This window comes from Pongo abelii, chromosome 13 (assembly GCF_028885655.2).
Source record: "Pongo abelii isolate AG06213 chromosome 13, NHGRI_mPonAbe1-v2.0_pri, whole genome shotgun sequence".
NCBI classification, from domain to species: domain Eukaryota; kingdom Metazoa; phylum Chordata; class Mammalia; order Primates; family Hominidae; genus Pongo; species Pongo abelii.
The window spans coordinates 114,377,483-114,392,016 of NC_071998.2; the positions used below are offsets into that span (position 1 = coordinate 114,377,483).

The following is a 14,534-nucleotide window of genomic DNA, read 5'->3' on the forward strand; positions in this document are numbered from 1 at the left end:
TGCTCTGCAACTCACTGAAACCCCTTTCCATTATTTTTTAAATGTTTGTAAATTGTGGCTTGGTTTACTCAGTTGTACAGTTGACCTTTGAATAACATGGTATGAACTGCATGGGTCCACTTGTACGTGGATTTTTTTCAATAAAAGTTACACCAACTATGCCTCCTGTCTCCCCTTCTACCTCTGCCTCCTCCACTTCTGCCTCTGCTACCTTTGAGACAGAAAGACCAACCCCTCTTCCTCTTCCTCCTCAGCCTACGCATCATGATGACAACCAGGATGAAGACCTTTATGATGATCCACTTCCACTTAGTGAATAGTAAATATATTTTCTCTTCCTTACGATTTTCTTAATATTTTCTCTAGCTCGTTATATTGTAGGAATTCAGTATATAATACCTATAACGTACAAAATATATATTAATTGACGTTATGTTTTCAGTATGGCTTCTGGTCAATAGTAAGCCATTAGTAAGTAAAGTTTGGGGGAGTCAGAAGTTACACGTGGATTTTCAGGTGCACAGGGCGTCAATGCCCCTAACTCGTGTTGTTCAAAGGTTAACTGTACTTCCTGATAATCAAGGTGAGAATTGGAAATACTTTGCCTCACATGCCAGTCTAGGAAACAGATAGCTACTTTTGTTGTCATTGTTGTGATATTTGGTCTTTTGAGAAGGGTCTTGCTCTGTCACCCTGGCTGGAATGTAGCGGCACAATCATGGTTCACTGCAGCCTCAACCTCCCAGACTCAAACGATCCTCCCATGTCAGCCTCCCAAGTAGCTGCGAGTACAGGCATGTGCCACCATTTCCCAGCTAATTATTTTTTTATTTTGTGTAGAGACAAGGTCTCTTTGTGTTGCCCAGGCTGGTCTCGAACTCCTGGACTCAAGTGATCAACCCACCTCTCCCTCCCAAAGTGCTGGGATTACAGGTGTGCGTCACTGCGCTGACCATTGTTGTGTTTTAATATTATGATATTGTTGTAATTTGTAGTATTGATATAGTTCTTAAAAGCATCTTATTTCTTCCTCACAATACCCTCTGAGATACAATAGGGCACATCAAGTGACTTACCCAAGTCGTACCAGCTGTATAGTGACAGAGCACCCTAGTAGAACTCAGGCCTCTGACTCTATGTTCCCAATGCTTTCCAACCCATTCCACTGTCTGTTACCATTGCAAAGGTTCAAGAATTAAATTTGGTGTGGCAGTATCTGAAATGGCCACAAGATGGGTGTGTTGCTCAAAAATGTCTATATTCTTCTCGGTGCCCTTGGGATTTTTTTTTTTTTCTTTATAAATCTTTTTCTGTCTCTGTCCTTACTTGCCTCTCTCTACTTTTGTCTTTTTCAGGCCTTTTACTTCTCCTATTCTCCCTCTTTCTCCTTAAAGTGAACTTATTATGGAACTGAAATGTTTTACTTATTTCTTGAGGAGTTTAGATCCCTTGCTCCTAATCTAAAATTTAACAGTGTACCTCAAAACTCATTTAGCTATCCATTGAACTTCTCCCCCTTTATGGGTCAGTGACCTGAGATAGAAAAATTGTTCCACTTCTGATAGAGGATCTAAAAGGAATTCCATTCTAAATAGATTACTCTAGAAGATCATTTATGGACCTGGGAGCCCCACAGCCCTTTCATACAACTGCGCCTTGCATAGTCTTTAGCGGGGAATATTGAAAGGTCTTTTAAATTTTTGATTCAAGAAATATGCGAGGGAAGCTCTTTCTTCATGTCTGTATAGGCATTTTTGAGAACAAGTGAGACATATGAGGCTAGTTTAGAAGACCCAAGAATCATGCTCTAAGAGATGGCCCAGTGAGTTTCCTAGATCAGACCTGAAGACTTGGCCATTTTGCCATAGAATCCTGCCTAAGGTGAAATGGAATTGCTGAACCATTGCTTCATTTGAACGTGTCATTTTAAACACAACGTGAATGTGCCAGACTTCAAACTACTTGTAAGAAAAGATACTAGTACAAAAACCAAATAGCAGTGTCTCCAAATTAATATAATTCTTAACCATTTGCTATTTGGAGAAACAGAAAACTCTTCAGCATTTGCCCTTGGGGAATATTTTTATTCCAGAGCTTAAAAACAACACTAGTTTGAACTTCATTCTCTGTTCAAATTGTTTGTGTAGTTAGTATGTATTAGATTTAAGCTCTCTGAGGGCAGTGACTTCATCAGTCTTGTTTGTTGATGGATTCGCAGAATCATACACAGTGCTCTCATATAGTGAAATAATCCTCACAGTGACCATATGAGGGCCTTTTACGGATGTGCATACTGAGACATAGAGAATTGATGTAAACTCCCAAAGGATATAAAGTTAGTAACTAATGGAGTTGGGATTAGATCCCAAGAGTTTCAGACTCTGAAGTCAATTCTTATGGGCATTCTGCTTTACTGTAAATGATGGATTGAATGAATGGGACAGGAGTCATTTGTGTGTTATCCCTTTTTAGTGATGTTAGTAATGTAATCTCAATCTCTGTGTCAGAGTTGAAACTTATTCTCTATACACTACACAAAGTTCAGCTTTCCTTATAACTAGACCAGACTGTAGTTTTATTTCTTTACTTGTTCCTACCTTTTAGAATCAGATTTTATGAGGAAACTTCTGAATGGGTGCTCTCTCTGTAATGAACCCTAAATTTTGCCAGTTGTTGCAAGGGTAGCAGTGGGCACTGCCTTCTTTTAATAAGCTGGTCTCCCTTAGTCCTTATCTGTTTGGGTTCTCTGCTACTAATTTGCTTCTTCCATTTTAGAAAAACACTCTGGTGGTAGAACCAGAATACCTAATTGTACTTAGTGATCTTTGAAGGAGTTTGAGTATTAACTGTTTGAACAAATTAAATAAAAAGGCCCAGAAATTAAATAGAATGTTTATTTCCATTGGAGAAGAATGCAGACCTTCGAGACCCACAGACCTTGGCTTTTATCCTGGCTCCCCCTGTGCTGTGTGACCCCAGGGTAGGTTAACATCGCAGGGTTGTGACAGAATAAGATGATGCCTTTAAAGTGGCTGCTGTTTGCATCCTTCAGATACGAGGGTTCTTCTGGCCTGCCCTGTTTTGACCTTTGCCCAGGCACCCAGAGTACTTTCCTTAAGTCAGTTCAAGTCAACAAACGCTTATAGATTTTCTTATGTGTTCAGCACTCAGCAGGCCACAGAGATAAATAAGAAACAGGAATCACCCCAAACTTGCATTCTTATGCTTGCATTGCCACTCAACACTGGGTCCTTAACTTTGGACAAGTCACCTATCTATGATATGGTATGATGTGAGCCATCTGTGATATGATAAGTATCACCTGTGATATGATCTATGACGAGGAAGTAAGACCTAGATAGATAGGTCTAGGTCTTACTTCCTCATCAGTAAAATGAGGGAGATAATCTCTGCTCTACCCATCTCAATAAGTTGTTTTGAGAAGTAAATAAAATAGTAGATATGTAGGCATCTTGTTATCTTGAAAGTTCTGAGTCAATCTCAGGTTCGTTTTATCAGTAACTGAAAATCAGTCCCTGTCTCGAGCATTAAACAGGAAGATAGACTTGTGTCAGATTTCTTTATTTACCTTTCTGATAGTCCTACCATGTGAAGCAATGAAGACTTTGGAGTCAGGATCTCCTTAATGTACCAGACTCTTTCTTACCCCCCACCGTCTACCCACTCACCCAACAACATGCTTCTCTCTCGCCATGCAGAGCTACTAATGTTCAACCTCCCACCTTACTGGACTCCCTATGACTCCAGCTCAGCAGAGATTCTCATTTTTGCAACATTTTTTTAAGCCAAACTTTGAAAGCAGCTCCACTTCCAATGGTAGCCTGTTTCATGCTTTTCTGTGTTAAATTGACTTTGTTTAAAATGGCTGTTTGTTTGCAGCACATGTTCAGAGTTGTAGCTGTGTCTCTTGATTCAGGACGGGAGGCCAGGTAATAACGACAAATAGTAGCTAAAATTTATTGAAAATACTTCACTGTGTGCTAGGAACTTTTCTGAGGACTTTATATATATTTTATGTTTTTTGATCTTCATAACAGTAGTCTTCATAAGGACTGTTATGATTTTTACAGATGAGGAAATAGAGGCTTAAAATTAGGCAGCTTGTCCTTGGTCACATAGTAAGTCATTGGCAGAGCCAGGACTCCAGCCTTGGTCCGTTCCACCTGCACAGCCCGAGCTCTTAGTGGGCAGGTTGTACCACGTCATGCCTGCCCAGGTGAGCAGCCACTCTCACTCTTTCTCCATGTGTGTTGCCCTTGCCGTCACTGTCTGTTCCAGGGGCTGATCAGAGACTGGCTTCCCCAGGGCAAGTGGCATAGATTTTAAGAAAGCACATTATCCAGTTCCTGTGACAGATTAACGATGAGTGACCAAAGGAGAGATGTTTTGGACTGAATTTGTGCTTCTATCAAAATAACAAACTGGCATGTAGCAAGTCTGTTCCTTCTAATTTAAGGTTTCTTAACCTGGGACAATGGACAGGCCTCAGGGGGCCCATGAGCCCTCCGAAATGGTATGTAGAATGTTTTGATTGTGAAGGGAGAGGGGAAGTTGGCTTCTGTGCATTCTTTATTGGAGAGGAACCATGGCTCTCAGGAGACTTTCAAAGTAGTGCTATTTCTAACGGTGTTAAGAACCCCTGTGCTAATACAGTGGGGTATAAGGTTGGTTTTACCAACAAACCCAATCTTATCCTAAGTATTTGTTAGGCTTCTTTTCCCCCCACAAAGTATATTTAAACAGAACAAGGATTGAATTTCAAATTTAATTTTCTTTGAGGGCAAAAATACCTCTGTGTGAAGCTGTGATTTCCAAAGCCTTCTGATAGGAATTAGTGAACAGCGGGTATGATTCAGAGCTCTGAGTCTAAATCCATAGCTTCCCTTGCTTCCTGAATTCAATTAAAAGTTAAAAGTAAGAGAGAGAAAAAATGAGTCTTGGACTTCTAAGTCTCTGTTCATTAAGTGTTTTCATGCTTACCGTGTGAAACGCATTAGGAATTTCACAATGAATAGGACTTCCTGCCCTCATGGAGTTTGTACGTTGGCACCTATACGTATCTTTGTATTGCTAATGCCACTGCACATAGTAGTGCTTAACTATTGGTTAAATAAATGTCCCTATTGCATCTTTATTAAGGTAAAAAGGAAGCCTTTGGCTTTAATTTGTTTAACATCCTATTTTTATGAGTCCCAATTACTTTCCAAGCATTGAGCACTGGAGATACAATAGTAAGCATAACAGATATGGCCTGTCTCCTGGTGGGAAGACAGACAATTAAGTAGAAACCTAAGTAATCGTGAGCTTGGATTGGTGCCATGGATGAATTGACTTGATGCTATGAGAATAGTTATATAACTGAAAGAACTGGCCTGACAGGATGAGAGTATGAGGGAAGGGTTTGCTAAAAAGGAGTGTTGGAACTGTAATCCCAAAGGTGAATAGGAGTGAGCCAGGTATGAGGTTGTCCAGGCAGAAGGAACGTGCTTGCATTGCATGTCCACTTTGGTTGCCATTTCCATTCAGAAGAAAAGTCAATGCAAGGAAAAGAGAGTCCTTTCTCAGTAATTCAGCAAGCATTTCTGGGTACTCGCTATGCATGAACAGGGGACAACAATGAGTGAGAGACAGTTCTGGCCTGGAGAAGACATTCATAATGTCCTAGGCAGGCTGGGAGGTGCTGGCCTCTCCCAGATATGGCCTTAAAAGGAGGCTTAAAATGCCCCTGCTGCTGCTGGCACCTTCTGGTTCCCCATTCGGGTTTCAGGCATCAGTCTTTATCTTGGAATTGGTGCCTCAGAGGCAGCCTAAACTAGTTGGGTTTGGTATGCAGCCACCCATGCTGCAAAAGTCAGCATCAGCCATGAACCCATGAGAAGCTATGGTGTTTTTATTGATTTTGTGTTTGTGGTGAGTGTTTAAGGGAGAGAGGGAGGGTGGGAGGGAGAAAGAGAGAGACTGAGAAGAGGTGAGGGTGAAGACTGGGAAAAGACTGAGCTGGTGAAGAAGTCAGGACTCTGGACCACCAAAGTCTGTGAAGACAGCAGAGCTTTGTGTACACCCATTCCTGAGAGGTGACCCCTGAGGACTGATTCGGAAGTAAATGAAGACCATCAGGTAGAGAAACAAGCAGAGCTCTTAGAGAAACCCTGTATAATTTTGAAAATGATACTTAAACAGCATTCTGGTTTTCCTAATTATAAAAATAATTCATACTCAATGCAGAATACTTGGAAGACATGGGAAAAATGAAAAGAAACACCCATATCCTATCATGAGAATGTAAGAAGCAAATGAGATGTTGGTCCGTGTAAAGGTTCTATTATTTACCAGGTACTTACCACACACCAACTCTTGTTATATATGATACTGAGGGAGAATCAACCCTATTACTATGAGGGTGAGGCAGCTATAATAAGGGTTAATGAAATATAGAAGACATTGTTTTGTAATTAGCCTATTAAAACATATATCTATGGGGAAAAATGTTAATTCTTCCTTACCCTAGCAAAAGAATGAACAGTTGAAGAAACTTGAAGATTTGTGAAAATGTTTTACAGGATTTGGTGTCAGTTCGTTTTTTTTTTTAATAAAGTGCCATGGGAGCCTCATAACCACTGCCCTTCCTCTCATTTATTCAGAATGCAAAAGCACTGGGATGAAGTGTTTGCTGTTCGCAGCTGCATTTATTTTCTGTTCCACTACTATTGATCTGTTAGGATTGTCTATACACTTACTGATTGCATAGACATTTTACTTAGGTGCTTTTTTTGTGAGTCACTTAGGTACACAATAAAAGTTTACCCTAGCATTGCCCCTAAACTGCAGAAGATCTCAGCTTAAAGATGTCCTGCTCCAGTTTGTGGCCTCACCCCAGGTGTTGAGTGAGCATTTTTCTGTAGAGGTCAGCTGGAGCAGAATGCTGTCTTCCTGGGCAGCAGCCAGACTCCAGGAATAGAGCTCTGATTGAGGCAGACCTGCAAACAGCCTGACTAGGGGAGGTGTCCACAGTCAATGGGAGAGGAACACACTCTCCTACTGAGAGCATCTGGAGACACTGACACCAACACGCAGCAAATGTGGGCCTATCTTGTTCCCTTTCTAGGTCTTACTTCTTCATCTGTAAAATAAGAAAGTTACAGTGGAGTAGAGCTGAGAATCCTAGTTACCTGGACCTGGGGACTAACAGGCAGATTTCCATGTCAGCACTTTAGTGCTGATTACTGAAGTTTCAGGAAGGGATTACCATTAGCTTTATATTCTTTTTTTTTTAATTATTTAGATGGAGTCTCTCTCTTGTCACCCAGATTGGGACACAGTGGTGCAGTATTGGCTTGGCTCACTACATTCTCAACCTCCTGGGCTCAAGGGATCCTCCCACCTCAGCCTCCAGAGTAGCTGGGACTACAGGCACATGCCACCATACCTGGCCAATTTTTATATTTTTTTGTAGAGACAGTCTTGCTGTGTTGCCCAGGCTGGTTTCAAACTCCTGGCCTCAAGTGATCCTTCTGCCTTGGCCTCCCAAAGTGCTGAGATTACAGGTGTGAGCCACTGCACCCAGCCATAATCAGTCTTTAAATTGCACACATCTGTTTTTTATCACTTTTCTATTATATCTCATAATTTTTGAACATGTAATTTAAAAAAATGCCATAGGGAATGGCTAGCTGTTCAGAGGAAGGAAAGATAGTCACCCAGCCTGGGCAACATAGCGAAACTCCATCCCTACAAAAAATAAAAATCAGCCAGGTGTGGTGTCATGTGCCTGTAGTCCCAGCTCCTTGGGAGGCTGGGGCAGGAGGATCAACTTGCCACAGGATGTCAAGGCTGCAGTGAGCTGAGATCACACTACTGCACTCCAGCTTGGGTGATAGAGACCCTGTCTCAAAGAGGAAAAAAAAAGGCAGTTGCATCTTGAAGGTATGTTGCCCTTGGTTATAGTTTAGCTTGAAGAAGGAGACAGAGCCAACCAGTAAAGAGGGGGAAAGCCTGTTACCTAGAAGGAAAGCAAAGAGAATAAAGGGAGAAAAGATTTTCTAGAAGAAAGCAGAGAAGATTGGTCATGTTAAAGCACGAAAGTCAGGGAGTTTTGAAGTTCAGTTGGGGAGATGTAAGACCACTGGACAGAGGAAAAAGACACCACTGGTGACCTTCAAGAGGGTTCTTTCACAGAGTAGTCAGAGCAAAGGCCTGACTTACATTAAGGAGGGGCAGGTCTTGAAGCCACGGAGGTGAAGATATAGGCCTGTGGTTTGCAATGGTGGGTAAGAAGAGGCTTGAGAGAAAGAACAATAATCCGATGGGGTAGAGGGCATCTAAGCAGAGTAGTCAGCAGAGCTATGTTTTTAAGGGTAGAGATAACTGTCTATTTGAAAGCAGCACAGAAGGAGGTAGGACAGAGGAAAGGGAGGGGATAGAGAGGTGCTAGGATAGTGAGGACTTTGGATGGAGTCCAACTGCCAGGGCTCAAATCCCAGATCTTCCAGTCCCTTATTGTGTGACTTTGGTCAAGTTACATAACCAACCTCCTTATACCTCAGTTAACTTGCCTATAAGATGAGGTTGAGAATAGCACACCTCGTAGAGGTGCTGTGAGGTCACAGATTTAAAGGATTTAGCAGCAGCACTGGTATATGCTAAATAAAATGGTGGCATTATTATTATTAGGGACAAATAGGACCCAGAACTTGTAGGAGGAGCCATCTGTAGGGTGTTTATTCTAATACTGTCAGTTAAAGCCTTAGGAACCAAACATCTCCAACAGAACTCTAAACGCATTGAGAATTTGGGGTCCTGGGCTTATACCCTACTCTGATGATTTCCCTCCAAAAAAATAGGAAATACCACGTCCATAATGACTGAGATTGCCCAGGCCACCAGAAGTCTTGGTCTTCAGTGCAGGCACTGAAGCACCCACTACTTTCTAATACTTCTTAATTTACCGTATGATTTATCCTACAGATTAGTCAGAAGAAGTTGAAAAAATACGAGAAAGAATATCACACCATGAGAGAACAACAGGCCCAGCAAGAAGATCCCATCGAGCGATTTGAGGTTTGTTTGCTTATGGCCTACGTGTGAGGAGCTCCCAGGCTTTCATTTCATATGATTGCTCCTGTAACTGGCTTTATTGAGTCCTTTTTAAAATTCAGTTCCTCTGTAGGTTCAGGTTTTAGTTTGAGTTTGCAAATTAGCAAGCAAGATCTGTTTTTGCTTCAAACCAGCTGCCTGGTTTGTTACAGTTCAGTGGCTTTTCGTCACAGTTAACAAATAGTAGCTGCTTGACAAAGTCACTTGAATCAGTTAAGTATTTCTTTATGGAGCTAGAAAATAAGAAATTGTTGATTTGGAAACACATCAGGTCCAGCCATTTCTCTTATTGTTTCCATAGGACGTAGAAATTTATTTCGAGGTTTGGCCCTGAGAAATTTTCATTTCCATCTGATTTTTATGTGTCTGTAACTGGTTTCTTTCTACCCTTCAGCGGGAGAATAGGCGTCTACAAGAAGCTAACATGAGGTTGGAACAGGAAAATGATGACTTAGCCCATGAGCTGGTGACCAGCAAGATTGCACTGCGGAAGGACCTGGATAACGTAAGTCCAACAGGTCTGAAGGGAAAGATCACACTGAGACACTTGACTTTTCCCCTTAAGAGAAATCCTGGAATTTTAGTGATTGTTAGTCTAGCCACCTGTAAAGTTTCCGTCTTGTGATACAACTTGCTTGTCAGTGTCACTTCCCTCCTTTCCTTCAGGAATTATCTGTTGTCTCACAAAGCCCTCCTTACCACATTCTTTTCTCATTGTGCACATAATCCTTGAGCTTCTTTCCCAAACATCATTTGATTAAGAGACCTTGTGGTTAATTCTTACATTACTATAATTGGCAGGAGCATTTAATCATTATAATTACCTTAACCTCCCCCCTCAGACAAGAAGAGATTTTGTTATCCTACATATTTGGTGCCTGTTGAAAAAGCATTGCCAGTTGGAATGCAGCTCAGTACCTCAGCAACTTGCAGTTTCATCAGGAGTTTCTGTTGACAGATGTTTCATTTTTCTTTGCTTCTCCTAATCTTAACAATTTTGGAATGATGTCTTTCCTGGCAGAAACCCTTTTCTATTTTCTGTACTACAAACTAACCTTAGAAGAAATGGTATAATCTCTCGATGATGGTTTAGGTCAGAAGTTGGCAAACATTTTCTGTAAAGGGATGGATAATAAGTGTTTGAGGCTTGTGGCCCTACAGCCTCCATTGCTACTACTTAGCAAAAGCAGACATAGATGATATGCAAATGAATGAGCATGGCTGTGTTCCAATTAAAAGCTTTATTTACAAAAACAGGTGACAGGTTGGATTTGGCCCTGGGACTGTAGTTTGCCAACCCTTTAGGTTTCCCTGCCAGGCTCCTAGGATTACCTTTCTGCTCATTGGTTTCCTAAAGTTCCAGGGATGGGCTCAGGCTGTTGAGGATTTTTACGGGGGTCTTACATTATATGCACTGAAATAGGGTCCATGAATTTCTGGATGTCCTTGACATCCACCAGAAGCTTACAAAAATTTTGTGTACTCATGCATTTCCTTGAAAGGCTATGCTTTCGTTTAGTTCTCCTAGGTAGAAAGACTATGGTTTCATCAGATTCTCAAAGTGGTTAACAGGTGAGACAGAGACCACAGTATCTATCCGTTCAGAAAATGTAGGATAGACCTGGATTCTAATGCCAGCTACTCTACTTTCAGCTCACCTTGGACACCTTGTAAAATGAGGGGTGGTAGAATAATAGCTATGTCACAGGGTATAGAGAGAATTACATAATTAGATGTATATGAAAGCATCATTAAAAAAAATCAGGCACAGGCAATGTTAGCTCCCTCTGCTTGTCTGCTTGTCATCTACAAATAACTGAATTTAACAGGGAAGGCTTCTCTTTGCAGTTTTTGCAGGGAGAATGTTTCAAGGTCATTAGCCCTCAATGACCAGAACCTGAGCTCTTTGACGGCTTTTTGGCTTACCACAGTCTGCTCATCAGGATTGAGTTTCTTCCTTATGGTGCAGATTCCCAGCATATCCTCTGTTCCTCTTTGTAGAAACACTATATGGGTCATTCTCTCCCTGTTCAGGTATTTCTGCCTAGTGAGTGGAGGGAGGCAGGTGTACATGGAGCAGGGACTACTGAAGCAGGGCCAGAGGTGTGCGCCTAACACAGCCCTCATAGCAGCCATGGGTCATGCAGAAAGGAGGAAAAAAAGGAAAAGAAAAAAAATATGGGTCTTGAACAGGAGCTTTTGTGTCCTACAATGAAATTAAGAGGCAGCTTAGGCTAAAATTCCAAGTGGATTTTTAGTTTGAGCTGTTGCATTTTCCAGTCTAACAGGCCCAGTATTAACAGTGACACCCACTAGTGAGTCGTAGACTATTTATGTTCTTAAAACCTGCCCCTAAACAGTATAAACCCTTTTTCAAGTCATCTTATCCTGACACAGTAGTGAGAGAACTAGGTTTCATTCCTGATATTAGGAGTGCAAAATAATAAGAATTATAATATGAGCTCCCATTTACTGATGATTTGTGGTGCTAGGCACTATGATAAGCATTTTACTAAACTTTGATCTCTCTTACCCTTACCTCAGCCTTGAGAGAACAGTAATGTAAGTTCCATTATGGATGAGGATTTTTTTTTTAACAGCTATAAAACTTGAGATTCAGTTGAAGGTACCCAGGAAGAAGCAGAGCCAGGCCCATGGAACTGGAATGCCCAGGCTTTTTTTTTTTTTTTTTTTACAGTGCCAGCCTGTTTCCACAGTAAATATGGGACAAGGAGCTATGAATCGATGTCATAACCATATCAAAAACATGAGGACCAGGGATTGTGACATAAGAGCTAACATTTCTTGAGCACTTACCAAGTGCTAGGCACTGTTCTAAGTGCTTTCTATATATTATCAAATCCTCAGAGTAGCCGGTGTTGTAGAAGGGATATAATTATGATCCCCATTTTCCTGATGAGGAAACTGAAGCAAAAAGAGGTTAAATATCCCACACAGATCACCCAGCTAGTGGCCAAGCCCTCAAATTGAAGGCCTGACACCAGAGCTCACCCTCCTAAGCAGGCGGCAGGGCTCGGGAGCGTCACACCAGGGCCCATCCTGCAGTCATCTAAAATGCTGCAGACACACCTTTCCCACACTCACTTTCCCTTCCCAAGTTGGACTTCTCTCTATAGTTTCTTCTGAATCGTCACTGAAAATCAGCTAGATTCTTCCTCACTGAAGGGAGGAGCGTGGGGCCCTTTCATTAATTTTTTTACTTTAGGGACTTAGGTTTTTGAAAGAACGTCATTCCTTTGAGCTCTTTCCTTCCTGCATCTCAGAGAAAAGCTCTGGTGTGAGGCTTTAAAATTTCCAGAGCCCTCTTGTATTTTCGGTTGATTATACATCACTTTTGTTATTCGTCACCTGTCACTTTTGCTGTTCTTCACACAGTAGCTGTGGAGAAATTCCATGTCAGCCACTTAATTCCTACGTGACCCCAATCAAGCTTTCTATATGAAATGGGAGTAATGACTAGACCTGACACTGGTGCTGAAAGGATGAGGGGAAGCTATGGAAGGTCCCTGCAGAGCTGATAGGACCATGTCCGAGTCCGCTCTAGCAGGGTCATTCCTCTGTGTTGAGACAGACGTGAGAGTGAAGGAAACTTGCTGGTGAGCTCACCTGCTGTCCAGCAGGATGTGAACTCTGCCTCGGCCCCTTATTAGTTCTGTGACATTTTGCAGATTGCTGAACTTGCCCCATTGAGTTAGCTTGGCCCCTTTATTAAAAATCAATTGACCCTAAATTTGCAGGTTCACTTCTTGATTCTGTCTGCTCCATCTATTTCTGTGTCTATCCTTAAGCCAATACCACACTGTCTTGCTTACTGTAGCTTTATAATAAATCTTAAAATCAGTTCATGTGAGTTCTCTGACTTTGTTGTTCTTTGCATTTCTGTATCAGTGTTAGAATCAGCTTGTGAATATCTAGAAATAAAAGCCTCTGGCTTTTGAGTGAGGCTCATGGAATCTGTAAATCAATTTGGGGAGAATTGACATCTGAACAACAGTTGAAGCATTCAATCCAGAACATGTTAAAATTTTCCCTTGTTAAGATCTTTTTCAGTTTCTCTCAGCAGCAGTGTTTTTTAGTGTTCAATTTACAAGACGTGCATGTTTTAATCTATTGTAAAATGTTATTGTTTTTTAAATTTCATTTTCCAGTTGTGTATTGCTAGTCTCTAGAGATGCAGTTGGTTTTTGTGTTGTGACCTTGTATCCTGTGACCTTGTAAAAACTCATTTGTTAGTCTGGCAGCTTTTTAAATATATTTTGTGGGATTTTCCACATATACAATCATATCATCTCTGAATACAGTTTTTCTTCCTTTCATATTTATCCGCCTCTCTTTTTCTTGTCTCACTGCACTGACTAGCATCTTCAGAACGATGCTGAATGGTGACAGTGGACATCATTGCCTGGTTCTGGACATCAGCTGTAGGTTTTTCGTAGAGTAGGTTGAGGAAATAAATTCTCCTCTGTTCCTGTTTGCTGAGAGTTTTTGTCATGAATGGGTGTTGAATTTTGTCAAATGCTTTTCCTGTGTCTGTTGAGATAATCATTTGGTACTTCTCCTTAATTCTGTTAATATAGTGAAATAAATTCACTTTTCAATGTAAACCAATCTTGCATTCCAAGATAAACTCCAGTTGGGGTTTCTATTTTTTATTAAAGATTTTAATTCTTATTAAATATTTATATGTTTATAAGGAATATTTGTCTGGAGTTTTATTTAATGTTTTTGTCTGGTTTTGTCATTAGGGAATGCTGGCCTCATAAAATGAAGTGAGAAGTGTTTCCTCTTGTTTTCTTGAGGACTTTGTATATGATTGTTCTTTGATTAAATCTTTAGTTCCCTAGTGAAGTCATGCAGACCTGAAATTTTCTTTGCAGGAAATTAATTGTGAATTCTTTTTCTTTTCTAGATATGGAGCTATGCAAATTTTCTAATTTTTTGTGTGTCTGTTTTTATAATTTGTGTCTTTCAAGTAATTTATCCATTTCATCTTAATATGTTGATATAAGGTTGTTTGTATTCTTTTAATATTTATAAGATATGTAGAGATGTTTCATTTTCATTCCCGATGTACGTCTTTTTCCCACTTTTCCATAACCAACCTAGCTAGAAGTTTATCAATTGTGTTGATCTTTTCAAAAGCCAGCTTTAGCCTGGGCAACATGGCAAAAATTAGCTGGCTGTGGTGTCACATGCCTATATTCCCAGCTACATAGGAGGCTTAGGTGAGAGGATCACTTGAACCCGGGAGGCAGGGGCTGCAGTGAACCGAGATCACACCACTGTACTCCAGCCTGGGTGACAGAGTGAAACCTTGTCTCAAAAAAAAAAAAAAAAAAAAAGCCAGCTTTTGGTTTTATTGAGTTTTCTCTGTTGTCTTGTTTCATTGATTTCTGCTT

At 40.8% G+C, this 14,534-nt stretch overlaps 1 protein-coding gene across 12 annotated transcripts in view; it reads left to right on the top strand.

Moving 5' to 3' along the window:
- RABGAP1 (RAB GTPase activating protein 1) overlaps nt 1-14,534 on the top strand; it is a 172,951-nt gene that overhangs the window by 147,832 nt on the left and 10,585 nt on the right. For all 12 annotated transcript variants that reach the window (XM_054519399.2, XM_054519400.2, XM_024251732.3 and 9 more), the window contains 2 exon segments: nt 8,986-9,078; nt 9,509-9,619. In XM_054519399.2, the coding sequence (XP_054375374.1) occupies nt 8,986-9,078; nt 9,509-9,619 (204 nt within the window).